Raw genomic sequence first — 27,668 nt, forward strand, 5'->3', positions numbered from 1 at the left:
GGCAGCCACCGTGTTATGTTGTCACAGTAAACGCTTAAAAAAACACACGATGCAAGTCTATCACTTTCTGAGAATTAGTTACCAGTCGATTAAATTAGAATCAAATCCCAAAGGGAGTTAAGTGTGTACAAAACAAAGGTTAAGTGTAATTTGCACTCATATGTTATAAATGAATGATAAAGGACTTAAAGGCATTTTAATTTGGGCTTTTACGGTGGGATAAATACGATTCTTACCATTTCAATATGTCCGACTCGTTTTCCTAGACTGCTGCCCATCGCGCGTCTCCTTTTCGGTCGCAGGAGGCTTGCGTCTCTACACGTAACGTAATACGTGGGAGGCAGACCTCGTGTGTCGTGTCTCGAATTGGGGAAGTTGTGTGCGTAGTTAAGTGAGGGAAGGGAAGCCTAAGTAAGGTGAGTGCTACGCTCGTGCTGGCTTACAGTGCGCCCCCATACAATCACCCAGAGCTTTATGTGGCACGCCCAAGCCTTGTGTGTGCATGGTGTAGTCAGTGTGCTTTAGTAATAATGGTATATTCTAGACTGCAGTTCTCTGTACCTTTCAACACCAAGTAACGTCGCCCTTTGACTCCTTACTTTACTCGTCTCTGTGAAAATGTATGCCAAGCCGTGCTTGTTGTTATTTTCTCCTGACGTGCCCCCCAGCATGTATGTTCTCTTCTCCTGGCCCGTATGTATCTGCCGCCTTTATTATTTGTTTCGTCTTCATAACCACTCTTCGGCAGGGGCCGCATACTAGTACTGTCAAGAGGAGTCAGAAAGTAATTTGTTAGCCCTGTTCCTTTCCTCAGTGGAGACTTAAAGATGTCTGTTTTGTAGCCTATGCATCTGGTGATCACACAGTTTACAAATCCGTGTGCTCGTTTGAGTTATTTGGTGCCCTGTATGTCTGAGGACAGTGTATGACCCAGGAGCTTAATAGAGTGTGTAGAAAACCTTGAATAGGCCGTATGTTTTATTTGTTAGATTGGGTTGGCTCCTGAAATCTGGACACAGTGCATTCCAGAGATGAGCATTCTGCCTTTTTGACTTGCTAGAACCCAGGTTGAAATTAGCAATATACGCACGGCGCCTTCTCCTGCAGTATTTGGAGACCTGGGGCTCTATGCAGATTAGTTTGAAGCGTGTTTTTTGCGCTACTTGAATTCATGGGCGTTTTTTGAATGCAGGAAAACCATGACCCGAGTAAATCAGATTAAAGTAATTTGTAGGCGTTGAAGTTTTGTGATCACTTTTTGTGGGTGCTGTCAAGTATTGTAGTGTAGATTAAATAGCCCAAAATTTAGGTCAATTAAATTAGGTGAGGTGCATTGACAAGGTGGTAGGATTCTTCTCAGCACCGTGATGCAGAATTTGGTGTTTTTAACTACAATTGCTATTTGGTGGCCAATAGAAAAGAGTGCGTCGAGCCGTGTTTTAGGTACTTTCTTGCTTCAAAAGATGTTGATTGTGGCTCACAACTCAGTCCTCCAGGTGAATAGTGCACTGAAATCTCTTGGGTTTCCCATTCTGAGGATCTTGGCCTTCGTACTCGCCCTTTATTTTGATACCATCTTTTAAAACAGCATGCAGGCAAGTTGTCACCCAAAGAATTATTTTAGGAAAAGCTAAGCAACACGAGTCACCAGTGGTTAGTGTTAAGCAGTGGAAGTCAGAGTATATTCGGCAACCCATGAAAGAATTTTGAGAATGACATACTGCCTTTCTAACATGGAATGCTCTGCAACATGTCACTACGATATGCTATGCTTTCGCTTATTCTGGAGCTCCCTTTGAAGTGGATCTGTGCACGCCCCCCCCCCCCCACCCCTTTTGTCTTGGCTGCAGAGTGGCTTCAGTCCTAATTTGATATTTGTTCAGCCATGAATTCTTTCACACTCCTTCCTAGATTACTCTTCTTGGCCCCGTCCTTTTCTTTGGCCTTGCACCTCTTTCCACCATAATCTGGATTGTTGTAGCCCCTTTCCAGAGTATCACAGGCTTTTCCCGCATGGGTCTGGATCTGCATCCTTCCATGTGGCATGTTTTATGGTGTTTTTCATTTAACCTGATATCCATTGTACCACTCCATGTGTGCCAACTCTTGTATGCAGTTGAACTTTGTCTTTATCGTATCAGTGACACATTTTACTGCCACTGTGTCTCACTGTCACCTAGATTCACATAACCACCTTTTTTGGTTTGTAGCCCAATATGACCTGTATCCCCCACTGCACCACAGGTGCCTTGAGTGAATGAACCTTGTACAACGTGTGACGACTAAATCACCTGAAAGCCTAACATGGCTGTTTCCATTCTTGGACCTTCGAAATGGTTCTCATTTGGGATTTTTCAACAATCGGTTTTAAGATAGAATGTAAAAGGACCCTTGGCACCAATGTCTTCAGCAGTACACAAATAATGATTTTTTTTTTTTCAATTATTTCCAAACAACCGCTCGTGGCCTAGATTATTCCAGCCATTCCTTCCATAAAGAAGTTTTTTTTTTGCATTAAACTCCCTTGTGTGACTGGTATGCGCAGATGTGGATTCTGTGCTCACTGTGCCAAGAACTCAAATTTTACTTCATTGATGAGGCCTAAATGGGCTGAAACCGATGTGGGATTACTTATGTTCTATTTGGATGGACAGGCATAGCAGTTTAGGGTGGACTGTTCTTATCCATCAGGACCAGGACTGATTTTGCATATGGCAGGTCTCTGCATGGAGTGGCATAGTGGGAGAAAAACAGTGGGCTAGAAAGTGGCCTCAATCAACAGCCAGTGGCTGAGTTTAGCTGAAGCATTCCTTCCATTAGTGCGTTTGTCATACCTTGATCTTCGAGAAATGTATTTGCAGGATTTGAACAACGGTATACGATGTTCCCTATAGCTCCTTAAAAACGAAGGATGAAATAGCTTGGCAGTGTTCCGGATTGTCACTTGGTTACATAAGACTCCGCCTGGCAGTCTCATCAGGGCTGGTTACAATCGATAAGATCCCCGTGATGTTCAATGCAAGGTTGAACTGATGCCTCACCTTTTGACTTTGAAGGTCAGAGTTTCAGGGGGCTTTGGTTTGAGATGTGCTGCGTCCTGAAGCAGCAGAGACTTGTAATCTTGTTTGGATTAGAAGTCTAAAAAGCCTCCATGAAGATGCAGATTTCCAACTCTTTGTGGATTTTTGGTGCTTTCGTTGGCACGTTATGTTGTACCAACTTGGTACATAGGCAAGATTCCAGGCCAGGGAGGTTTCTTCCTCATACGTCTTTTCAAATTGACAGGCTGTGGTGAATCTATGGATAGAAAGGACATTTCCAGTCCTGAAACCATATTCATGGTTTGCAGAATATTGAGCTGGATGCTGTGGTGTCCTACAAGCCAGTGTTGTGCTTTTAAATTAGAAACGTTCTTGCAGTGAGGTGTGTTTTTTTTTAAATTCATGCACATCAAGGCTGTCTGACTTTAAATTCTTCTCAGTTTTGTTTGTATACGGGGTTTTAGTAACCCTGCATTGAAGCTGTTTAAAGTATTTAGCCTAGATAAGACCAAACACTGTTGGTAGTTTGACTCCGTCTTCAGCCTCTAGTTGAGCTGGTATGCCGTCCTTAGTAAAGAGCTGGAAGGCAGCTCTTCTGAGTATGTCATTGATTTGGCGATCAAAATAGAGGTCTGCATTGAATAGGGCCCAAGAATTGCCAGGCGGCTGGTAGAAAAGCTCTAAAAGATTATTACCTCGTTTTTAGGTTCCAGAATGTGAGTACATGTGCTAGCGCATGCGTCCCACATGCAAGTCTGTTGTGTACAGTAAATGGCTTGGAGCCTGCCTATCACTTACCATATGTTGGGTTGTGTGGCACTCTTATCTACAGCCTCGTAATTTGTCACTGCAGGCCAAGCATCATTTCTGTTCCTCCCCTTGTAGCAGGGACCAAGCACTGATAGATTCAACTTAATCAGCGCCCGTCCGCTGCTCTAGGTGTGATTGAGGTACTGTTTTGTTCTTTTAAACTTCTAGTGCCTTGCAAACAGAAGGGTTGTGACTTGCAAAAACATGTCCTGCAGGACAAACAAAATTGCCAAGGTTTATTTTCTATAGCTAAGTTTCTTTTATTTTGCCAAGTCGTCCTTTCTTACTTTGCACTCATGTTTTCTTTTGTTTTTGCTCGTGGGCGCTGTTATCAAAAGATGATGACTATCTTGTTTTAAATATTGCAAAGCAACATTGTTTCTTTCTTACATGTAATTTCTGAAATTTTGCTTTAACACATAATCATGGAGTAAATTCCAGTCTGCCCCACTCCAATCCATTCTACCGCACATCAATCTGCCCAACTACAATCCAAAACAGTCTGCCCCACTCCAGTTCACCTCAATCCAATCTACCTCACCTCAGGCCAATCCACTCCAGTCCTACCCAAATCCAACACATCACACTCTAGTCAATCCAACCCACGCACTCTAGTCAATCCCACTCCAATCCAATTCACCCACACAGTCTAAATCCATCCTACTCAAAAAATCATAAAAGTGTTACTAGGCCTGCAGGTCGAGTAACTTGGAATAATCTATTCTACCTAGTTGTAATGTACTTAACCCGTAAACAAGTCTCAAACTGTGTGATCCTAGGCAAATATTTTAGTTTACAGACGCCTTTTACCTTATTCTGAATTAGTGTGCCTTCAAATATGTGAGCTCAGCATTTCTGCTTTCCAAAAACACTCTTTTGTTTTATTAAATAGACTAAACGTTTGCTCAATAATCTAGCCATGTGGGGGCACATGATCCATGACTTGCCTCTTACTTTACTAACAGCATTGCCATTAGGGCAGGAGTGCTCCTCAGTTTGTTTAAACACCCACATTTAATAAATATGCGCCAGATGTATCAAAGCTTTTTGCATTCGAAAACGGTGCATTTGCAAAAAGCCCTTTCAGAATGTATCAGAGGCATTCTGAATGCAATTTTAAGGAATTGCTAAAATAGCGATTCCTTAAAATTGCGACCCTGTTTAGAGAGTCACAAGTTGTGACTAAATAAGAAATCGCAAATAAGGAATCCTTATTTGCGATTTCTAAAGCACATGTATGAAGCAATTCCTTAATGCGAATTGGGCATTAAGGAATTGCTTTTACCACCAAGTTAAACTTGGTGGTAACCATGTGCAAATTTTAAAAATGCATTTTTAAAATTTACATCTAAAGCACACATGCCCTTTTGGCATGTGTGCACCTTGCATGTTGTTAAACATTGTTTTGGGGTGCAGCAGAGGGGGCCTTAGGCCCCCAGCATCCTGGACTTTGCATTTCCCAAAATTGCAAATTCCATTTAGGAATTCGCAATTTGGGACATGCAAAATATTTGCAAATATGGGCCGACAGGCCCATAGATGTGAATGGGGGCCGGTATCACAATTTGCGATTCGGTAATATTTTTGCGATTTTTAAGAAATCGCTATTACCGAATCACAAATATGATACATTGCATTTTGCGAATCAGAAATAGCGATTTCTTAAAAATCGCTATTTCCAATTCGCAAAATGCTTTTTTCATACAACTGGCCCTATATTACTAAAACGTGATGTACACTGTCATTTACAGACAGTACATTTCTAGGAAATGTCCAAAAACCTTCCCAGTAACTTAGACCTTTACTGATACTACTTTACGCTTACTACAACTGATTAGGTTACTGCTTACTACAAAGCGCTTTACGGTGAGCAGCACACTATTCAGAGCCTAGTTAGTGGTCAGTCAGTTGGTTATTGGGGTTAGTTTGCTTGCTGTGTGGGGGCTTGTTTTGTTTGATGTGATTATTAGAGGGGCTACATGAGGCACAATTACTAGCTGGAGTTAATATTGTTATGGTTTCAAAAGAGCTTTAAGGCAAATAGGCATGAGATTTTTAGAGTAACTTGTATACAGATGAGGGAGACAGAAGGTAGGTAGAAAGAAGCAGAGGTTGATTTAAAAAAAAAAAAATGTGATTGGAAGGTCAGTTTTTCATGCAGGAATTTAAGGGTTACAGCAGGTTGACATTTTTGCGTGCAATTTGTGGATGTAAACCTGTTGAAAGAAATAGTTTAATTTAAAGAAACTTCTCACAGTAATAAAAAAAAAAGGAAGCACACAGTGTGACATAACAGCATCTTTTATTTATCCACTACACCATATTAAATACTATAAAGTACTGGAGTTCATGCAAATTATATGCACCATAAACAATATATTATTTAAAAAATGGTTGTAAACATCCATCAACTTGAAAATATAACAAGGCAATTAATATAGACAAATGCAGTAACCATTAGTATATTAAGTGCCAGGTTTGTCACTCATTCAATGCCTGCTTTGTCCACCTAAATTGATGTCTGTAGTCACAGTCTCCTCCTAGGATCAACCTTGCCTCGTAGTAGTTCTATTAACAATAATCTGTGAACATTGGGTTTCAGAAAACATACTTATTCATTGCACATTTCCAAGTAAAGTGTTATGATTTGTTTTCACCCTATTAAAATATTTTGTCATCACAGAGGAGTACAAAAAATGGGCTTTCCCAACTACTGAAATATACTTTGAAATATATTTACAGTTGACTTAGTTATTTAAATGTTGTGTGTTAGGAACAACCTGACACTCTACAGCCTTTCATTTCACACTTTGTACAGCAGGTCAGACAGTTCAGCTTACAAAATCCTGGAACTCTGCACTCAGAAGGATAATGAATTGTAAAAAGACAAACTGACTTTTGACCTCTGTCTCTGAACACAGAGCAAATGTGACAAGATAAGAACAAGATTTGAAGGTGTCTTTATTGCTCCTTCACTTTCTACCAGAACACCTGTTCTCTGTCAACTTGCCAGAAGGGATGAGTAGGTCTTAAAAATAATTCAACCTGATCAAATAGGACTCACCATAGCGTGTGGGTGAGTAGAGTTTTCAAGGCCTGCTACTCCAATACAATCTTCTTTAATTCACCCTACTCCAGTCCAGTCCACCCCACTCCAAACCACCTTAATCTACCCCACTCCAAACCAGTCCACCTTACCTCAGTGCAAACCAATCCACCCAATTTCAATCCACTCCTCTTCCATCCACCCCACCCAAGCTCAGTCTACCTGACTCAAGTCTATCCAGCCTACCCCAGTCCAGCCCATGCCAATCCACTCCACCCAACCCCACTACACAGGGGTGTGGAATTCCTATAGCCCAGGAGATATTGTTTGGGGTCAAGGACAAGTTTCCAGATTTATTTTGTCCTTGGGACAAGTAGGCCCAACCCCCCTGCAGCACAAACCCTTTGTCTGCCAAATTACAGTACTACATCACGGAACGGGAAAAGGAATTGTCTGCCGTTAAGGTCATAGTTGTGTCCATATGTTAATGCTATTCAGACTTGTAGTTATGGTTCATTAATGCAAAGTTATTTGGGTGAGAGGTCTAAATAAATGGTGTAAGCTCTGACTGCACTTCTGACTGGTTCCAGTAAAAAAAAAAAAAGTGTACACTATTTGCAAAGTTTAACAATATGACACCATGTGAAACGCTCCCAGAATGCTCTCTAATTAAATGCATATATTTGCAGAAGGTTGACCGTAGGATTGTTGATTCTTTGTTTTCAAAAAAACATAAAATGTTCACAAAAAATAGAAGAACAAAAGTTGTACTAAACTGTGAACTTGTATGTACCATTTCTTTGAAGCATCAATTAGTAACATGTGTTGATGTATGGTAACATTTAAAAAAAAAATATATATTCATAATGCAGAGTCAGTGTAACCAGTTTCAACAAGAGTATGGCAAACTGAAAATAAACAAGCATTGGCAAAGCCAATATGTCTGGCATTGGTGTATGTCTTGTTTTGACGTAGCTTTTATAAAGCTTTATTGTTGTGGAAGCTGCTGGGCCCTCAATATTGTAACAAACATTGGCAAAAGGAAAAATATTTTTTCGCCTCAAAAAGCACACATTGCTAAAGTAGTTCATGGTACTGAACGAAACACCTCAATTCTTAAAGAAAGGCACAAAAGTGTACCCATTGTATCTCATGAATTCACAATGCTATACAGAAGTAGACCAGGGAATCGTACTCCTAGAAAATATTTGTAAACTATATTTTAGCACAAGCAGACATGCATGTGTAGATTTGCTCATACGAAAATCTGTTGAGCATTCACTTTCCCTCCAACCACTTTTTTTTTTCCTAACCCTGGGAGAACCTTTACTTCTGAATCTTGTCAGGAGTACATTTCCAATCTTTCTCGGAAAAGATTAGAGAAGAGCTGGTGAAAACCTTTAAAACAGACAAGTTAGTCGGTTTGCACAGACTCAAAAGGGCATTCCAGCCGTGGAACTATTCTTACCACTACCATCAGACCTTGTATATAGATCTGCAGATGGGTGGAAAAATAAGGAAGCCCTCACATAATATGAGAGGCTGTTATCAGAGCTCTTACATAATGAGATTGCTGCCATAATTTGTCGCCACACTACATGGCACCAAAGGGACAAGCAGATTATTTTTTTTGCAGGAGAAGTAGATTTATGAAGCTACCTGCCCCATCAACAAGTAGATATTTTATTAAATTTCACATCCCTGTTCATTAATACACAGCCTTTCATAATAGGGTGAGCGTTCTAAATAAATGTTGTAAGCTCGGACTGCAGTGGTTCCAGTAAACAAAAAATACACACATATGCAAAGTAAAAAAATATGAGGCTATGTATACAGCTCCCAGAATGCCCTATGATTAAATGAGAAAATATGCAGAAGCTTGAAAGCAAGATGGATAATTTTTTACTTTCAAAATAAAATATTCACAGTAAAATGCAACTAGGAAAAAAACGTTTTGCCAAACTACTGTGAAAGGATGAGGAAACATCAATGTGTAGACTTGCTCTGGCGAAAATCTGTTGAGTGTTTACAAGTTATTTTTCCCTCCAACCCCCTTTTTTGCCACTCTGGAAGAAGTTTTACTTCTGACCCTTGGGAGTACATTTCCAACCTTTCTCAGTATGGGAAAAGATTAGAGAAGAGCTAGTGAAAACTCTTAAACATGCAAATTAGTAGGTTTGCATAGACTCAAAAGAGCTGCAGAAAGGTGGCAATATGAGGAAACTGCTAGTATTCAAGCCCTACTATAGTATTAGCACTGCATAATCAGCAAGGCTATTATCAGAGTTCTTATATAATGATTGCTGCCATCATTTCTGTCCACACTACATGGCACCAAAGGGACAAGTAGATTATTTTTCAGGACAAGTGCATTTATGAAGCGACCTGTCCCATGGACAAGTAGATATTGTATTAAATGCCACACCTCTGACTACAGTCCAGTCCAGCCCACCACACCCCAGTCAATCCACTCTACCCCACCCCACCCCAGTCCACCCCACTCCATTGACTGGATCACAGCACTTTTTTCTATACCTTAAGCCGTGTTGAACAGAAGATCAACTGCTGTGCAGGAAGGAAAAATAAAATAAAAAATTTGACAAAGCCAATAGATTTTGCATGGCATGTTAGAAATAGATTTTTTGGGCTCCTTTTTAACTTTGAAACCTGTGATGAGGTATTTGGTAACACTGACTGCTAATCTAAGTGTTTGAGTGGATGTTTAAAGAGGATGCTAAAACTTATATTGTCATTAAATTGCTCACAAAAAACATTCATTAAGAAATTGTCATACCATTAATCAGATTTTGAAAGAATGTGTTCAGTGGCATCTAACCTGGATGTCTAAGAAGCATTTGGAGCCATGAGTTGGAGCAATAAAACTGTGCCACACTCAGCCTGAGCTTTCTACGTAATATTTGAAGGCGGGCATCATCTGTTTTGTGCCTGGTGTGGATGCAGTCTAAATGGGAACACATTTACTCTGCTTAGAATGAGTGTTGTGATGGTGGTGCTATTGCTGACAGGGTGCATGTGAACTGTGAAAAGTATAAAAGGTATCATGGCACGAAGTTTGGTGTACTGCACATCAAAATGGAACTGGGAGATATGGTTTGGATAAGGAAACAGTTTGCAAGTTAAGCGGGTATATAAATATTTTGACCTATGCAAAGTTGTCAGAGTTGGGGAAAATGCTGTATGTACTGAGCATGCACAGTGCCGGAATCTCAACGGAGTATGAAAAATGTTTTGAGTATTGATTAGCCAACTGAGAAAAAATGCTGAATGATGGAAATTAAAAATTATTGTCCAAGTGGAGGTTTCATGGGTGAAGGTGCTAAAGTAAATCATGGAATTCAGTCCTGAGGTACACGTCAGCAGGACAGGCCTGTTCTTGAGAAATGTAGAGAAAAGGTTGTCTCATGAAATGCGGGAAACAGTGTTGAAGATCCTTTGTGTGGTGAAGAACTGGAAGAAACTGTCTTGTTCATTAGCTCGTTTTTAAACTAATTGCCAGTTCACCCCACCCAGAGTGGATTAACAACTTCTTCATTGTGCCTTTTATGCATGTACGTCCATCAATCTCCTGTTGTATTGTGTTTCAAAAGCATGTTGCATAGCAGAGCTGTAACATTTTTTTATTTAATTAATTTTGGGGGCGCTTTAATATAGCACAAACTCGACTCGAAGGTATTGGAGTGCTCTAGATGAGCACCATTTACATTACATAGGAACACTTTCATTCTTAAAAACATGTTACACAGCTTAAAGTTAAGTCCCAGAATGGGAAAAAAAAAAGGGTTGAGGGTGAGGGACACAAGGAAGGAGGGTGGTAGCCACAAGGGAATTTGCCAGAGAAGGGGATGAGTGTGCTTTATATATAAATGCCTACGGGGGTGTAGGGGCCGCAATGGGGGAGGTAACTGGGGGCCTAGCGAAGCAGGTGGGATGGAGAATGGTGTGAACAGGGGTGCATAAATCACAGAGTTGTTAAGTTTTCCTTGTGAAAAGAAGCGGTGCTCATGTAAAGCACTACAATACCTCCGATCATTTTTGCGCCAACAAAGGTGCAGAAAGGCAACAAAAACAGACTGTTGCGCTCGAACAGTAGCCTCTGCTTCAAAATATACAATCCAGCTCAGTTCCAAAGAAAAAGGTAGCACCGGTCAGGTGGGTAAAGTCAGTAGGAAGAAGTACTTTGTGCACGCTCCACAGAGTCGAAAACACAGAAATTTGACGAGAAACTAACAAGGAAGAAACAACCAAACCAACAAAAAGAAAGACCAAGTGACTGACAAGCATGAAAACAAATAAACGTTGCAGAAAAGTTAGAGGCGGGCTACAAGTCAGTTGAAGCTTAAAAAAAAACAAGTTTTTATACTAACAGAATACTTCGTAAGCACAGCGCAAGCACTATGCAGACGAAACTTAAACATGCATTTGCAATGCAATCGGTCTCGCGTTTGTAAGAGCTATTGGTATTGTAAATGACAATGTATTTTACCTATCTGTTTTGGGCTGGAGTGTAGTGGATGTATGTGAGGTGCCACAGCAACCCTCCCAGGCCTGTTGCTGCAGGAGAGAAGACACAACAAGACCGCCATCTTGGGAGTGTGTTTGCCTCATTCCTGCAGACTGGCTGTGATTCTCTAGAGCTGCAAACCTTTCTAGTGTTTTACTGAAACTTTTATAGCACCAAACAGTCCACAAAAAGGCACCTTCTTGGCATTTAACCCAGAGAATGAGGGGATCAAAAGAGTTAGGAGCAGAGAAAGGGGGCAGCCATATAATCCTCTGTTTTAAACTTTTAAAGGAATTATTCCTCTACATTTGCAATACCAGCCTAACTTCTAAAAACATTGACTGTATACAAAGAGAATAACAGAAGAGACAGCTTAACTGTAAATGAATTTTAGCGATTTTGTTAAGAATGACACCTGCTTTGCAGCGCTATGAAATGACAGGACCTGTATTACCAAACACTATATTAAAAAAAAGTTATTCCCAGACTGCCCCTACACGCACCAGACAAAGAACCGTAGGGGAAAGGATGTGGCTTAAGGGCCAGAGCTGCCGACCTTGGGAGTTAGGGAACACGGTTCGACTCTCGGCGCCGGCTCAACATCCTGTGATTCTGGGCATTTCACTTTATCTCCCCTTGCTACCAAAAATAAATGTGTTCTTGTGTTGCGTAACAGGTGCTCATGTAAATCACTGTAATAACTCTGTATCGAGTTTGCACTAACTGAACTCTGTTTGATGAGGCCCAATTTACATCCAAGGGCTAGATGTCTTTTGCCATCAAGCCTGAGGCCGTGAAGTGGCCTTTTCACCTCTTCATCTCTGCAAGGTTGATGCAAATAAATTATAGTGATTTTGTTAAGGATGGCACCTGCTTTGCAGCACTATGAAATGGCAGAACCTGTAACACCAAGCTCTATATTTAAAAAAAACTAGTTGTTTCCCAGACTGCCCAACAGACACCAGACAAAGAAAAAGAACCCTAGGGGAGAGAATGTGGCATAAGGACCAAAGCTGCTGACTTTGGAGCTGGGGATCACGGTTCGAGTCTTGGCGTCGGCTCAGCATTCTGTGATTCTGGGCAAATCACTTAATCTCCCCTTGCTACCAAAAAACAATGTGTTTGTGCTATATAAAACTGCAAAAAAAAATAATAAAGTGCTCCATTACCTTCGTGTCAAGTTTGTGCTACATAAATCTAAAAAAAGAAAAAAAGTACCCGCAGACATTTCAAAGAAACAGCAAGATGCCCGAAACCAAGGAAGATGAAGAAGCACCACCATGAGCGAAGTGGCGAGGGAAAAGAAAAAAATAGTGCGTTGACACTAAGGTACCTTCCCGATCGTGTAATAGAGAATAGATTACATGTTGAGAAAAGCAGTGCTTGCGCGAGGCTATACTCGACCTAAAAAGCATAAATAAAACATGCATATTCATTAGTCTGTTGAACTGTGATTCGAATTTTGCTTCTGCCTACTACAGGATACGGTAGTGGGGCAGCTCACCTCAGCCATTGGGTCCCTTCCATTGTGACTGACAGTATTTTTCCTGATCACATATACACGTCTGCCCAAAAACAGAAGAAAGAAGGGTTGTTTAGTGCTCAGAATAGTGAGTCAGTACTTAACTTTGAAGAAACTTTTTTTCTTTCCATTCTTTACTCATTTTGTGTGTTGCCAAGGAAACACCTATCGTCTTTGTCAGTGCTTGTTTTAATGCTATTTTCACTGCATTGAAGTTAAATAAGTCACACTGAAATTTTTTTTAAAGCAGGTTATGTGACGGGTGTGGAATTTATTAAAATATCTACTTGTCCAGGGGACAGGTTGCTTCTCAAATCTACTTGTCCTGTAAAAAGATCTACTTGTCCCTTTGGTGCCATGTAGTGTGGCGACAAATTATGGCAGCAATCTCATTATGAAGAGCTCTGATAATAGCCTCTCTGATTATGCCAGGGCTACTACCATAGTAGGGCTTGAGTACTTGCAGTTTCAATCCCTACTGTAGCAATTTCCTTATTTTGCCACCTTTCTGCAGATCTGCATACTGGGGCTGGAGGAAGCAGTAAGCAATAGTTCCAGGGCTGGAATGCCTTTGAGTCTGCAAACCTACTAACCTGCATGTTTTAAAGATTTTCACCAGCTTCTCTCTAATATTTTCCCATAATAAGAAAGGTTGGACATTTACTCCTGACAATGGCAGAATTAGAACTTCTTCCAGGGTTGGGAAGAAAGTGGCTGGAGGGAAAATGAACTTGCAAATGCTCAATAGATTTTCACATGAGCAAATCTACACATGCGTATTTACCCATGCTAAAATACAGTTCACAAATATTTTATAGGGGTACGACATATACCATGGGTGCACTTTTGTGACTTTCTTTAAGAATTTGGGGCCACATGTAGGTAGGTTCAGATTTGCGACTCGCAATTTGCGAGTCGCAAATCCGAATGTAGGATGGTGTCCCTGACACCATCTGTGATTCGCAAGGGCTTCGCAAATGCCCACCTAATGAATAATCATGAGGTGGGTCGCAATTTGCAACCCCCTTGCGAATAGCGGCCCTCACAGGGATGGTGGCCTGCTGGAGACAGCAGACCACCATGTCTGTGACTGCTTTTCAATAAAGCAGTTTTTTTTTTGTTGTGTTTTTTTTTTGTAATGCAGCCCGTTTTCCTTAACCCCTTAGCTGCTGGGCCTTTTCCCCCCCAGTGCTGAGCCCTTTTTTGGCTATTTGGGGTAGTTCGCGCTTAGGGCTTCATAACTTTTTGTCCACATAAGCTAACCACGCCAAATTTGCGTCCTTTTTTTCCAACATCCTAGGGATTCTAATGGTACCCAGAGTTGGTGGTTTCCCCTGGAGGAGACCAAGAAAATAGCCAAAATACAGTGAAAATGTTTTTTTTCCAAAAAAATGGGGAAAAAGGGCTGCTGAAGAAGGCTTGTGGTTTTTCCCCTGAAAATGCCATCAACAAAGGGTTTCTGGTGCTAAAATCACTATCTTCCCACCTTTCAGGAACGGACAGACTTGAATCAGAAAACCAAATTTTTCAACACAAATTTGGCATTTTACTGGGACATACCCCATTTCTACTATATTTGGTGCTTTCAGCCTCCTTCCAGTTAGTGACAGGAATGGGTGTGAAACCAATGCTGGATCCCGGAATGCTAAACATTTCTGAAAACTAGACAAAATTCTGAATTCAGCAAGGGGTCATTTGTGTAGATCCTACAAGGTTTTCCTACAGAAAATAACAGCTGAAATAAAAAAATATTGAAATTGAGCTGAAAACAACAGCCATTTTTCTTTATGTTTTACTCTGTAACTTTTTCCTGCGATGTCAGATTTCTGAAAGCAATATACCGTTTTGTCTGCTGGACTCTTCTGGTTGCGGGGATATAAAGGGCTTGTAGGTTCATCAAGAACCCTAGGTACCCAGAGCCAATAAATGAGCTGCACCCTGCAGTTGGTTTTCATTCTATACTGGGTATACAGCAATTCATTTGCTGAAATATGAAGAGTGAAAAAGAGGTATCAAGAAAACCTTTGCATTTCCAAAATGGGATCAAGATAAGGTTTTGAGGAGCAGTGGTTATTTGCACATCGCTGAATTCCGAGGTGCCCATACTAGCATGTGAATTGCAGGGCATTTCTCAAATAGACGTCTTTTTTACACACTCTTATATTTGGAAGGAAAAAATGTAGAGAAAGATAAGGGGCAATAACACTTGTTTTGCTATTCTATGTTCCCCCAAGTCTCCCGATAAAAATGATACCTCACTTGTGTGGGTAGGCCTAGTGCCCGCGACAGGAAATGCCCCAAAACACAACATGGACACATCCTATTTTTTTTTAAGAAAACACAGCTGTTTTTTCCAAAGTGCCTACCTGTAGATTTTGGCCTCTAGCTCAGCCGGCACATAGGGAAACCTACCAAACCTGTGCATTTCTGAAAACTAGAGACCTAGGGGAATCCAAGGAGGGGTGACTTGCGGGGCTCAGACCAGGTTCTGTTACCCAGAATCCTTTGCAAACCTCAAAAAGTGGCTAAAAAAACAAGTTTTCCTCACATTTCGGTGACAGAAAGTTCTGGAATCTGAGAGGAGCCTCAAATTTCCTTCTACCCAGCGTTCCCCCAAGTCTCCCGATAAAAATGATACCTCACTTGTGTGGGTAGGCCTAGCGCCCGCGACAGGAAATGGCCCAAAACACAACGTGGACACATCACATTTTTTCATAAAAAACAGTGCCTACCTGTGGATTTTGGCCTCTTGCTCAGCCGGCACCTGGGGAAACCTAGCAAACCAGCACATTTTTGAAAACTAGAAACCCAGGGGAATACAAGATGAGGTGACTTGTGGGGCTCGGACCAGGTTCTGTTACCCAGAATCCTTTGCAAACCTCAAAATTTGGCTAAAATAACACGTTTTCCTCACATTTCTGTGACAGAAAGTTCTGGAATCTGAGAGGAGCCACAAATTTCCTTCCACCCAGCGTTCCCCCAAGTCTCCCGATTAAATATGATACCTCACTTGTGTGGTTAGGCCTGGTGCCTGCGACAGGAATAGATCACACAACGGTCAATGTTGGTCCTTACGTGAGGCAGCTGTTGACCCTGGGGTGATCCATTCCTGACACAGGCACTAGGTGTAGGCACTCAAGTGGGGTAGTGTTTTTATCAGGACAGGTGAGGAGTCACTGGGTGGTAGGAATGTTGTGGATCCCAGCATATTCCAGTAGTTTGTGTGACAGAAATGCGAGAAAAATTGAGTTTTTTTTCAACATTTCAGCTTTGCAGGGTATTCTGGGTAAGAAAACTTTGGGGAATCCACACAAGTCACACCTCTGTGGACTCCCCCGAATGTCTAGTTTCCAGAAATGTTTGGGTTTAGTGTGTTTCTCTATATGGCCGCCGAATCCAGGACCAAAAACACAGGTGCCTGCCTTACAAAACCAGTTTGTTTTGCCATAGACAATTTTGATGTCTCCACAATATGATTTGGGTGGTGGAATTTGGGGCTGAACTAAATTGGGGAGCTCCCAAGAGAGCACTCTCTCTCTGCTTGCCGCCGCATTCACCTGCTCTCTGGGTTGGCCTAACCCACTATTACCCAGTTGCACGAACAGCTTGCGAAGGGACAGCAGGACTGTCCTCATCACCTCCCTCATAATGTACTGGAAGAGGAGTTTTCGAATGGGACTCCTCTGACTGAAAAATCACTCCCAGAGTCTGCGCCATTGTCCTATCCCTCAGATGCTGTCTCAGTATCTGATGTCTCAGTCTCTGATCCTATGTCAGAGCGGTCCTCTATAACCCGAGTGCAGGCAGCAGTCATCCATCAAGATGCCATCTCTGCTATTGGCTAAACTGTTGCTCTAAAACACTAGCCTACGTAGACAGTCACAAAATCGATGGTGTGTGTGAGATACGTGCAACAGTAGAGGCCAACTTACCTGCGCTTCTTCCCTCAATCAGCGCGTACTTTCAAGACACTCAAAAAACACCTTGTCACATACCATTCGTCAGTCTTTAGCACCTCCTGCGCCCAGTCCATCAATCATTATTGGTGCTCCCACACCCTCCTCCTCGGATTCCCTCATTACCACCCAGCAAAAGTGCCCTTCATCTCTCCATAGACTTTACTAATGTACTCAGCTATTTACATAAAATACAGATGTGCTCTTTGCAGTAGGCATATAAACTTTCTGCGCTTCTTTATGGCACTAAAACTGCCAGTAGACAAGTCGGACCCTTTTCCCCCCAGGGAAACCACACACATATTGACAAAAGTGATATATATATGACAGCCAATCACCTGAAACTCAACTCAAGCAAAACCGAAATAATCCTCTTTGGCCCACACAAACACCTGGGACCCCCCATGGTGGCCCACCACGCTAGGCCCTGCACCCACCCCGCCAACCACGCATGCAACCTCAGCATCATCCTAGACTCCTCCCTCTCGATGACCCAACAAATCAACGCTCTTACCTCCTCATGCTTCAACAAACTCCGTATACTGAAAAACATTCAAATGTATCCCCACAGAGACCAGAAAAACTGTCACTCACGCACTCATCAGCAGCAGGCTTGATTACGGAAACGCCCTCTACGCCGGCACCACTCTAAAACTCAAGCGCAAACTACATGCATCCAGAACTCAGCAGCACGACTCATCCTCGACCTCCGCCGACACAAACACATCTCTCCACACCTCAAATCCCTCCACTGGCTCCCCATTGACAAAAGGATCACCTTCAAGATCCTCATCCTCGCACACAAATCACTCCACAACACAGGCCCTGTGTTGTATGTTTAAGTATAGTGGAAGGTTGAGGGGTGGAATGTAGAATGTGGGGAGATGGAACCTGGGGGTTGGAGGTTGAGGCATTCTGATATGGGAAACGGTTGAGAGGATGTGTGGACCAGCTTGAGAAAATAAACTTAAGAAATACAAGATTACGTGTGTCCTCATCTTTACATTTTGGCGACGAGGGAAAGGAAGATTCAATGAAAGAAGTAGTGGACTTTTAAAGGTTTGACAGGATGTACTCCAGGCGCACACTACGGAGGAGGTGAAGGAGTAGTACTTCACGCAATTTCAACAGAAGGAAACACATGAATTGAACGAGTGCGCGATATGGAGGCACGGCAGTGAACGTGGGCTTTCAGTTTTTATTTTATTTTAGTGCTTTCTGTTCCTCCTTCTTCGCTGCCTTTGCCTGCCAGTTTGAACTGTCGTTGTGGGTTTGGTCACGCGGCCTAATTTAAACAACGCGCCGCGCGACATCCTTTTCTGGATCCTAGAGCGTGCTGTACATTCTGTGCTCTACGTGCAGTAGCGAATCTTCGCATCGTACCGGATTGAATTTAAGTGGAAGACTGCTGTGTTGAGGATTACATGAGGATTACATTAGCAATATACCTTACTTGTTTGCGCAGCCCTGTGTTGGAGTGCACCTGTTTCTTGCTGTTCCTGCCGTCCGTGCTGTTCTCTGCATATTGTTCTGGGCGGAGCCGGGACTTTGTTTTCTAGACATAAACAGAGGACTATCGGATGGTTTCTTCTATTATTGTCACTAAAGAAGGTCTTTAAATGAAAAATGCGGAAAAGGAACATCGTTGTGACAAATATTCATTAACTTTATGAACAACTAAAGTCACTTACATAAATTTCTTTTTATTTATTTTTTATTTTTTCATATTTTTTTTCTTCCCCCTTTTTATATTTAAGTATACTTATTAAAAGGAAAAGGGAGAAAAGATGCAGTTAGAACCTCCTGCAAAGTTTTTACAGAACAAGGGACAACCACCATTGCATTGGACTAGATGGAAGGAAGAGTTTTTGACTTATATGAAAGCTATTGATGATGACGAAATGTCACAAGATAGGAAAAAAAATATTTTATTACATTGTTTAGGCTCTGAGGGTCAGATGGTTTTCAGAACTTTACCACCAGTACTGTTACCAGATCATACGGAGGGAGAAGTGGACGTTTTCAAGGAAGCGCTAATGAGATTGGAGAAGAGATTCAAACCTACTGCAAGTCTGGCATTAAATAGATTCAAGTTTTATACTAGGGCACAGCATTCTGATGAGACATTTGATGAGTTTTTAACAGCACTACGAGGATTATCTATACATTGCAATTTTGGTGATATGACTGATGAGATGATTCGGGATCAAATTATAGTGCATGTGAAAAGCAGGAAGATCCAAAAACCTCTGTGGGTTATGGGGGATCCTAAATTGCAAGATGTAATCTCTACTGCGAAAGCTCTAGAGCAATCTGAGAAGTGGATGAGATCTGTACAGGATGTCGATAAAGTTAATAATATAGAATCTGAGGTGGTGGGTGCAATGATGGGTAGTAATTCGAGTGGTAATCCTGGTTTCAAGAATACTGGTGTGGGTAAGAAATGGGTGAGACAAGATAGGATGGAGAAACTATCCTGTTTCCGTTGTGGTAGTGTGAACCATCTTGCATCGTCGCCCCAATGTCCGGCAGTTGGAAAAGAATGTATGAAATGTGGAAGGTTGGGACATTTTGCTCGGGTATGTAAAGATTTCAAGAAAAGTAACTATGTAGCCAAAGGGAAGATGGCGTGTGTTAGTAGTGGTAAAGATGGTCATGATTGGCTGAAGGGTGATAATGAGCAAAAGGGCATGGTGTTGTCACTCAAGCATGGGGATGAAATACGGTGCGAACAGATAAAACGACCTAGATGTGAGGTACAAATCGCTGGGAGGAGGCTGGAGTTAATGGCAGACTCGGGGTCACCTTGGACAATTGTTACACAAGATTATTTTAAGCAAGTCTTTGAGGGAATTTGGGAATTGACCGATTTGAAGGAACCAGATATTATTGCTGAAAGTTTTGAAGGGAGGACTATTGATGTGACTGGTTTTGTTGAAACTGGAATCACTTTTAAAGAGAGACGTGCCAATATTAAATTGTATGTTGCAGTTAAGGGGGTTAATGTCCTAGGATGGAGGGACCAAGGACAATTGGGTGTAATTTTGAATCCCCAGTGTAGTGAACCTGTATTAGTGATAGAGTCCAGGGAGGCAACAGAGTGGATTACTTCTAAGTTTCCACAAGTTTTCACTAGTGAATTGGGCAAATTGATCAACTACAGCCACAGAATTAAAGTCAAGGCTAATGCCAAACCTGTAATTCAGAAACTTAGGAATGTTCCCATTAGTGTCAGAGATGAATTAAAGAAGATCTTGTCAGATATGGTGAATGAGGGTGTGATAGAAGAGATTGAATCCTCTGAGTGGGTTTCTCCGATCGTTTTAGCACGAAAATCTGACAATTCTTTGAGACTGTGTGTGGATTTGAGAGCTGTAAATGTTAACATCATTGTGAATTGCCATCCTTTACCCAAGATAAATGAGGTCATTAGTATGTTGGAGGGGGCGAATATTTTTTCCACATTGGATTTGAGATCGGCGTATCACCAAATTGAATTAACGGAAGATTCTAGGCATCTCACGGCGTTTATCACCCCGCAAGGGTTATACCAATTTAAGAGGATGCCGTTTGGATTGGCGTCAGCAGCGTCAGTCTTCCAGAGAGCGATGTTTCATTTGTTTAAAGACATGGACAAATATGTGAAGTGTTTCCAGGATGATGTTTTAATTTTCTCAAAAGATGAAGTTGAACACAAACTGCATGTAGAAAATGTTTGTAAAGTGTTGAGTGTGAATGGTTTGACTTTAAGGGAGAAGAAGTGCAAATTCTTCTTGAAATCTGTTGAGTACCTAGGTCATACAATTTCGGGAGAAGGTGTTGTACCAAAACGATCCCTAGTGGAAGCAATAGTAAATGCTCCTGCTCCTGATGATCGTGAAAAATTATTATCATTCACTGGCTTGTGTGAGTATTATAGCAAATTTATTGAGAATTTTGCTACAAAAATGGAGCCTTTGAGGGAGCTTACGCGAAAAGGAGTCCAATAAGTATGGACAGAAAAACAGAGTAATGCATTTGAGAGGATTAAGAAAGAGATAATACAGGCGCCTACTTTGAGACCTTTTTGTGTGGGGGCACAATGCATAGTTACTGTTGATGCAAGCATGTATGGGATTGGTGGGGTTTTATCTCAGAGATGTGGGAGAGACAAATGGAATGTTACGTTTGCTTCTCGCACATTGACGGATGCAGAAAGAAGGTATGCAGTAATTGAGAAGGAATTGCTAGCATGCATTTGGGCTGTGGAGCACTTTCGGGACTATATTTGGGGGTCCAATTTCATTCTGCAGACAGATCATAAGCCTTTAGTAGGTATTTTATCTCCTGGGGGAGGTTGGAATGCCACTGCCCGTATTGCCAGACTTGTTTCCAGGTTGCAAGAGTATTGTTTTAAAATGGAGTATGTGCCCGGTAGAAGTAATGCTGTAGCGGATTGTTTGTCGCGTCTTCCACAGGATGAAGGGAAAGGTGTGAGTATTGTGGAAAGGGATGTGGTATCTTCTGTGTCTGGATACATGTCTGCCGAGTTTGGTAGTATACATGAAGATGAGTGGATGAAGTGTGATGAGGAGGATTTAGTTTTCCAAGAGGTTAAGAGATATGTGAGGGACGGTTGGCCAGGAAGGAATTATATAGCTGCTGAGTTAGAACCATATGGTAAAGTTAGGGATGAATTGCATATAGAGAGTGGGTTGTTGTTTAAGAATGGGAAGTGCATTCCACCCAAGGGTATGAGAGATGTGATTTTGAAACTGGCACATCGTGGTCATCCTGGAATATCTTCTATGAAAAGATTGATACGCACTTGTTTTTGGTGGCCTGGTTTAGACAAAATGGCAGATCGGGTTGTGAGGGAGTGTTGTGTGTGTGTAAATGCGGAGAAAATGCTGAGAACAGTACCTGCTCCCCTTGAACCTATTCCCTGGCCGAATTGTCCATGGCAGAAGTTAGGTTTTGATGTTTCTGGCCCATTTTTTCCTCTTCCAACAGATACACGTTATGCTTTGGTGTTAATTGACTATTTTTCCAAATGGCCAGAGGTGAAGTTGGTTGCTCAGGTGACATCTGCAACTATTATTAAGTTTTTCAAGGAGGTGTTTTCTAGGGAAGGATATCCGGAGGTGTTGATTTCGGATAATGGCGTCCAACTGACTTCTGGTGAAATGCAAAGTTTTTTAAAATATAGTAATATCAAACATGTTACTACACCTCTGTATGATCCTCAAGGGAATGGTCAAGTAGAGAGATTCAATCGAGTTCTTAAGGATAGTATTTGCTGGGCAAGAGGATTTGGGGGAATGTGGAAAGAGAAATTAAGGGAGAAGTTGTGGTATTATCGCATTACCCCGCAAAGTACCACGGAAGTGAGTCCATTCAAATTACTGAAAGGAAGACATCCTGTGTCTAAATTGTGTCCGTGGTGGTTTAAGAAGAAACTGAGTAAGGACTGGGAGGATATCTCAGTGGAGGAAGTTAGAGAAAGGGTGAGGGGGAAACAAGAGAAATTTAAGAAGAGATATGATGACAAGTGGAAGGTGAGGGAACCTAGTTTTTCGGTTGGCGATTGGGTAAAGGTGCGTGAGCCAGGTTTTGTGAGGAAAGGTGCATCTAAGTTTGGCAGGGCTTTGAAGGTTGTAAAAGTGTTCAAAAAAAGTGTTGTTACACAGGATGGTAAAGTGTGGAATGTGAGCAGATTGGCAAAATGTGCTGGTAATTTTGAGTATCATGACGGAAATTGTGGAACTGATCCGTTAGTGATGTTTGGAAGTGGGATGCAATCTGGTGTTTGTATAAAAAAAGGGGCAAGTTGTGAACAACAGGAAGTCATGGAGAATGGTTCTTGTGAAGGAGAGGCTAATATGGAGTTGGGTGACAGTAATGGTAATGTTACTATGGATGATCATTCTGTTGTGAATTACCATCCTGTGAATTATAATTCTGTTGCGTCACGTGTAAAGTCCTATGTCAGGACAAGACGACAGCCTGCAAAGCTCAAAGACTTTGTTTAGAAAAAAGTATGGTGTTTACATTATGTTTTGATTTACAATACATTTTCTGTATTCTGTTGTTATATGTATTTTAATGTTTATATTTCTTTTGTTAGTTTTGTTTAAGGAGGGAAAGTGTGTTGTATGTTTAAGTATAGTGGAAGGTTGAGGGGTGGAATGTAGAATGTGGGGAGATGGAACCTGGGGGTTGGAGGTTGAGGCATTCTGATATGGGAGACGGTTGAGAAAGGATGTGTGGACCAGCTTGAGAAAATAAACTTAAGAAATACAAGATTACGTGTGTCCTCATCTTTACACCCTGCCTACCTCAACGAGAGTCACCTTCCACACCCCCACACGAAACGTCCGCTCAGCTGACCTCTCTCTCGCCTCTGTCCCCTGCATCAAACACACCACCACCGGGGGCAGATCCTTCTCCTACCTTGCACCCAAAACCTGGAACGCCCTCACAACCCACCTTCGCAAGACCCAAAACCTACTTCTTTTCAGGAAGGGCCTCAAAACCTGGCTTTTCGAACAGTGAACCCCCCAGCCCCTTTCCGTCCCCCCCCCCACGCCTTGAGACCCTCACAGGTGAGTAGCGCGCTTTATAAATCTCTTTGATATAGATCTATATCTACATAGATATATTTAGATCTATATATACATATATTTTTTTTTTGTTGTTGTATGGTTTCCTTGGGGGCCAAAATGGCCCCCAGGGAAACCCTACAACATCTAAAAAAAAAAATATTGACCCCACAGGGGGTCACCCTGCCGGGGGACCCCCTGTCATTTCATTTTATTCTTTTTTGGAAAAAAAAAAAAATCCCCTGGGGTGGGGGGGGGGGGGGGGGCACCTACCTTTAAAAAAAAAAAATAATAATAATTATGCGGGGGGGGCGCCCCCCCAAAGTGAAATCCCTGGTGTCTAGTGGTGTTTCCTGGCCCCCGATCGCAGCTGTGCTGCGATCGGGGGCCAGGAAACCGTTTCAGAAGGCCTCGTAAGAAAGGGGAGACTCTCCCCTTTCTTACGAGGCCTTCTGAAACTGTTTCTGGCCCCCGATCGCAGCTGTGCTGCGATCGGGGGCCAGGAAACACTTTGAAAAGGCCTCGTAAGAGAGGGGAGACTCTCCCTTTTCTTACGAGGCCTTCTGAAACTGTTTCTGGCCTCCGATCGCAGCACAGCTGCGACCGGGGGCCAGGAAACACTTTCAGGAAGGCCTCGTAAGAAAGGGGAGACTCTCCCCTTTCTTACGAGGCCTTCCCGAACGTGGAAAAGGCTGCTTCCTGCTTTGATGGGGAAAACACCTTTGAAACGTCAGCGCGCCTCGCGGCGCGCTGACGTCACAAAGGGGCGGGGGGGGGGCACAGAAGCTTCCGTGTCTCCCGAGGGAAGTTAAAAAAATAAAATAAAATCCTCGGGTGCGACGCACCCGAGGATTTATTAATACCCTTCCTGGTGTCGGCCACTGGTCGTGACCCGCACCAGGGAGGGTGTGTGGGCGTCGGCCAGTGGCCGACGCCCGCACTCAACAGGTTAAAGGAAAACGAGATGCATTACAAAAACGAAAAATGAAACGTTTTCATTTCATTTTTTCAGAGCAGGCAGTGGTCCCAAGGACCACTGCCTGCTCTGAAAAAATGTTTACAGTGACATTCACAATGGGGAAGGGGTCCTTCCCTTTTGCGAAAGTGTTAGCACCATTTGAAATGGGTGCAAACTGCGAATGGTTTGCGCCCGCGTTTGCGGTCACAAAACAATCCTACATTGACCCCAAACAAGACGTCCCGGGCGTCGGGCGATAGGAATTCCACATCCCTGTGTGAACATGATGATGAAGTTCATTCGGCTTAGTGGTTTGTTGAATAAGATCTGACCAATTATTGTGCTTAAGTGAGTTAGTATTGCTTGCAGTAGTGGCTAGAGTTTATTCAGTACCCACTGAAAATGTATTGGCCATTTTAATGCCTTGTACTTAAGGCCCTTAAATGTGTTGGGTATGATAGCAACCTTAGTTAAGACACCATTTCATTTTATTTGGGAAGGTATTTTGCCTACACAAAGAAAAGAACTAGGGGCAGCCATTACAAGGCATGGTTAATTTGAGAGGGGAAGGGGTGGAGGGGGGGAGAGTGAGGATTAGGCGCAGTTCAGACAGTTGGAGCATAAACACCAGTTCGGTCTCCAATATAGCAGAACATGCTATAGTTCTATGCAAGTCATTATTACTTATGCATGTTAAACATACTGCCTGTCTCTAAATGCTAGTAGTTCTATTGATTGCGAAATTTTTGCCGGGCGACAGTTTAACTCGTGAAATGAGTTGGCACTCAAAAACTGACTTCATTCACTGTTAATTTTATTTAATTAGTTTCGCCTTATTTTCTTGCTGTTCCTTCATTATGTTTATCCAAATCTAGCGAAATTGAGCATATTTTTACATAGTATCATAATATGAAGGTTAATCAGCTCAATATTTCCTTTTGCGAACTTCAGCTTACAGAACTCACGCAATGGCAAAAAGTTTAAGAAGCAAGTGGAAGAGAAAGATGCGTGCTGAAAAGAGGAAAAAGAATGCACCTAAGGAGCTTGCTCGACTGAAAACTGTTCTAACGAATGGTGGCGGTGATGTCTTAATGGAAGAAGTCAAAGAGATTGCAACAGTTGTGGCTCCAGAGAAACTCATCGAAAAAACAGACACTGAAACAAATGTGGCAGGTGTGTACGCTAGTTAACATTTTTAAGGCATTTAACATTTCTGACACTTTTCTATCCAATCCGTTCTAAAGCAGCATTATATGTGGCATGCCACAATTTTTCCTTAACTCTAATTCTTGTGATTTGGAAACGTTTATTGGAGAATAATAAGGAAGGTGGGTGCATATTCAGTAGGTGAATTGGGCATCACTAGAATACAAAATGCAATTACGGCATGCTGAAAAATCAGCAGCAACTCCAACATTGTACTGTTTGATACATACTGTTTTAGTAAGCTGATAGATAATCTGAATACCAAGTTTGTCCTGGCCTAGTTTCAGTGTGAATGACTGAGCATTATGTAACTTTGCTTTGCCTTACCGTGTGATTGCCCTACTCACAGTTCTGACTCCGGAAACAAGGGTTTTTACCTGTAGTCGTTTTGAATAATTTCCATTAAGTGTGCATTTATTAACACTGATATTCTGGCCTAACATTTAGTGTTTTGAGAAATGTTCTAATGGATCATAAGCAAGGCACTTAGCATTTTATTCTTTCCTTCTAGCAGTAACTCATGCAGTGGCATATGTGCCTGTATTCTTATTTTAACAATTTCTTATTCTTTTCTGAAGAAGGTTGCAAGATGGACACTGATAACAAAAGAAACAAAAAGAGTCTTTTAGACCAGCATGGACAGTATCCAGTATGGATGAATCCCAGACAGAGAAAGAAGCTGAAGAGGCAAAGAATAAAAGGAAAAGGCAAATCAAAACCATCAAAAGGCTTACAATGGTAATCTGGTTAGATAAACAAAACTGTCCCCCTCTTCTGCATACAATTTAAGACACCATTGCCTTTCAGTCCGGCAGCATTGATTACAACAGCTTCCTGCAAGTGGTACTATTTGGCGATTGTTACAACTTGGAAGTTCACCAGCTTACGGATCGATTTCATATATTGGTTGAGTTCCTTTTTTTTTTTTGGCACCAGCTCTGGTTCCAGTACATATATTAAGCAAACTGGTTTAAGAACCTTTATGATCGAGACTGTTGCAATTAATGCATTGCCTTTGTTGCATTTTGAATTATGGTTTCCTCGTACTGTTTGCACCAATACTTCTGATCAGGAAATGGAAAATGAACTGAAACATATTGTCTACCCCTGATTACACAGAATGCGGTCAGCCTAGGGGGCAATGTATTGCAACATATTTTAAAAATAAACTGTAATTTCATTAAAAAAACACATTTTGTATTTTAATGCAGAACACATTTGTTTTAAAATGCTTCTTTGCCATCTTTATTCCAGACCCAATGTAAATTGTTTTTTCTTTCATATGAATACATTTGTCCTTTGTAGTTTTCTTCTCAGTAAATGCTTGCTTGTTTTATCTACTATTCTTTTTAGCATTGTCGTCTTATCTTTTGTTTCACAGTTTCCGTTCTTTCATTTTGATGTTGTGGTGTTCGCAAATCATTTGCTTTCTTTTCACTTCTGTCTCATTCTGAATTAACTGCTGTCTTCAGTCCCCAAGATCTCCCCTGATTGGCTTCTTTGGGGGTTCTTATTTTTAAGGAGCTCTCTGTTCCTCTTCCAAATGCCTATTTGAGTTCTTGCCAGCAGAGATGCCCGAGCTATAGACTGATTTCAATTCAGAATATGAAAAAGTAACGTATGAGTTGTTTAGCAAACTGTCATTCCCTCATAATAAATCTGAACTATTGTTCCCTGCTTAGAAATGCTGCCAAATGGCAATACATGTTCCATGCAACAACATGCATCTATAAATTGGTGGCTTTTGGTGAGTGGGTCTTGAACTGACTTTACAGACAGATAAAATGTAAACCCTAACTGTAACTCATGCTGGATATGACAACAGAAATAAAGACATCATCTAACCCAAAAGCACGCATCGAAATCTTACTAAGTGGCATGTTGTGGTAAATCGTTCCTTATGTTGGTTGTTTATGTGGCCTTGAGGCATACTCAAAACAGGGTAAATTCCAAAATCTGCCACCAGGATGACTTTTTGGGATTTGTTCCCCACTGAAACTTGGCAGAAGTGTACTAGAACTGATTC

The 27,668-nt window shown here is 41.7% G+C and overlaps 1 protein-coding gene across 2 annotated transcripts; it reads left to right on the forward strand.

The window, feature by feature from the left end:
* The first annotated feature begins 287 nt into the window (after positions 1 to 287).
* LLPH (LLP homolog, long-term synaptic facilitation factor) lies at positions 288 to 27,493 on the forward strand. 2 transcript variants are annotated; one of them, XM_069229144.1, is made up of 3 exons: positions 288 to 416; positions 25,388 to 25,609; positions 26,221 to 27,493. In XM_069229144.1, the coding sequence occupies exons 2-3, from the start codon at positions 25,405 to 25,407 to the stop codon at positions 26,382 to 26,384; spliced, it is 369 nt and encodes a 122-aa protein (XP_069085245.1). In that variant the 5' UTR covers positions 288 to 416; positions 25,388 to 25,404; the 3' UTR covers positions 26,385 to 27,493. The 2 variants fall into 2 exon arrangements, with proteins under 2 accessions (XP_069085245.1, XP_069085246.1); XM_069229145.1 differs by having other exon boundaries at positions 26,224 to 27,493.
* The last annotated feature ends 175 nt before the right edge of the window (positions 27,494 to 27,668 follow it).

This window comes from Pleurodeles waltl, chromosome 4_1 (genome assembly GCF_031143425.1).
Source record: "Pleurodeles waltl isolate 20211129_DDA chromosome 4_1, aPleWal1.hap1.20221129, whole genome shotgun sequence".
Taxonomy (NCBI): domain Eukaryota; kingdom Metazoa; phylum Chordata; class Amphibia; order Caudata; family Salamandridae; genus Pleurodeles; species Pleurodeles waltl.

Excerpts from the sequence above, each read along its gene's own strand:
- LLPH (XM_069229144.1), top strand. The coding sequence starts at position 25,405 with ATGGCAAAAAGTTTAAGAAGCAAGTGGAAGAGAAAGATGCGTGCTGAA. Across the intron at positions 25,610-26,220 it reads CACTGAAACAAATGTGGCAG|AAGGTTGCAAGATGGACACT; the intron begins GTGTGTACGCTA and ends TCTTTTCTGAAG.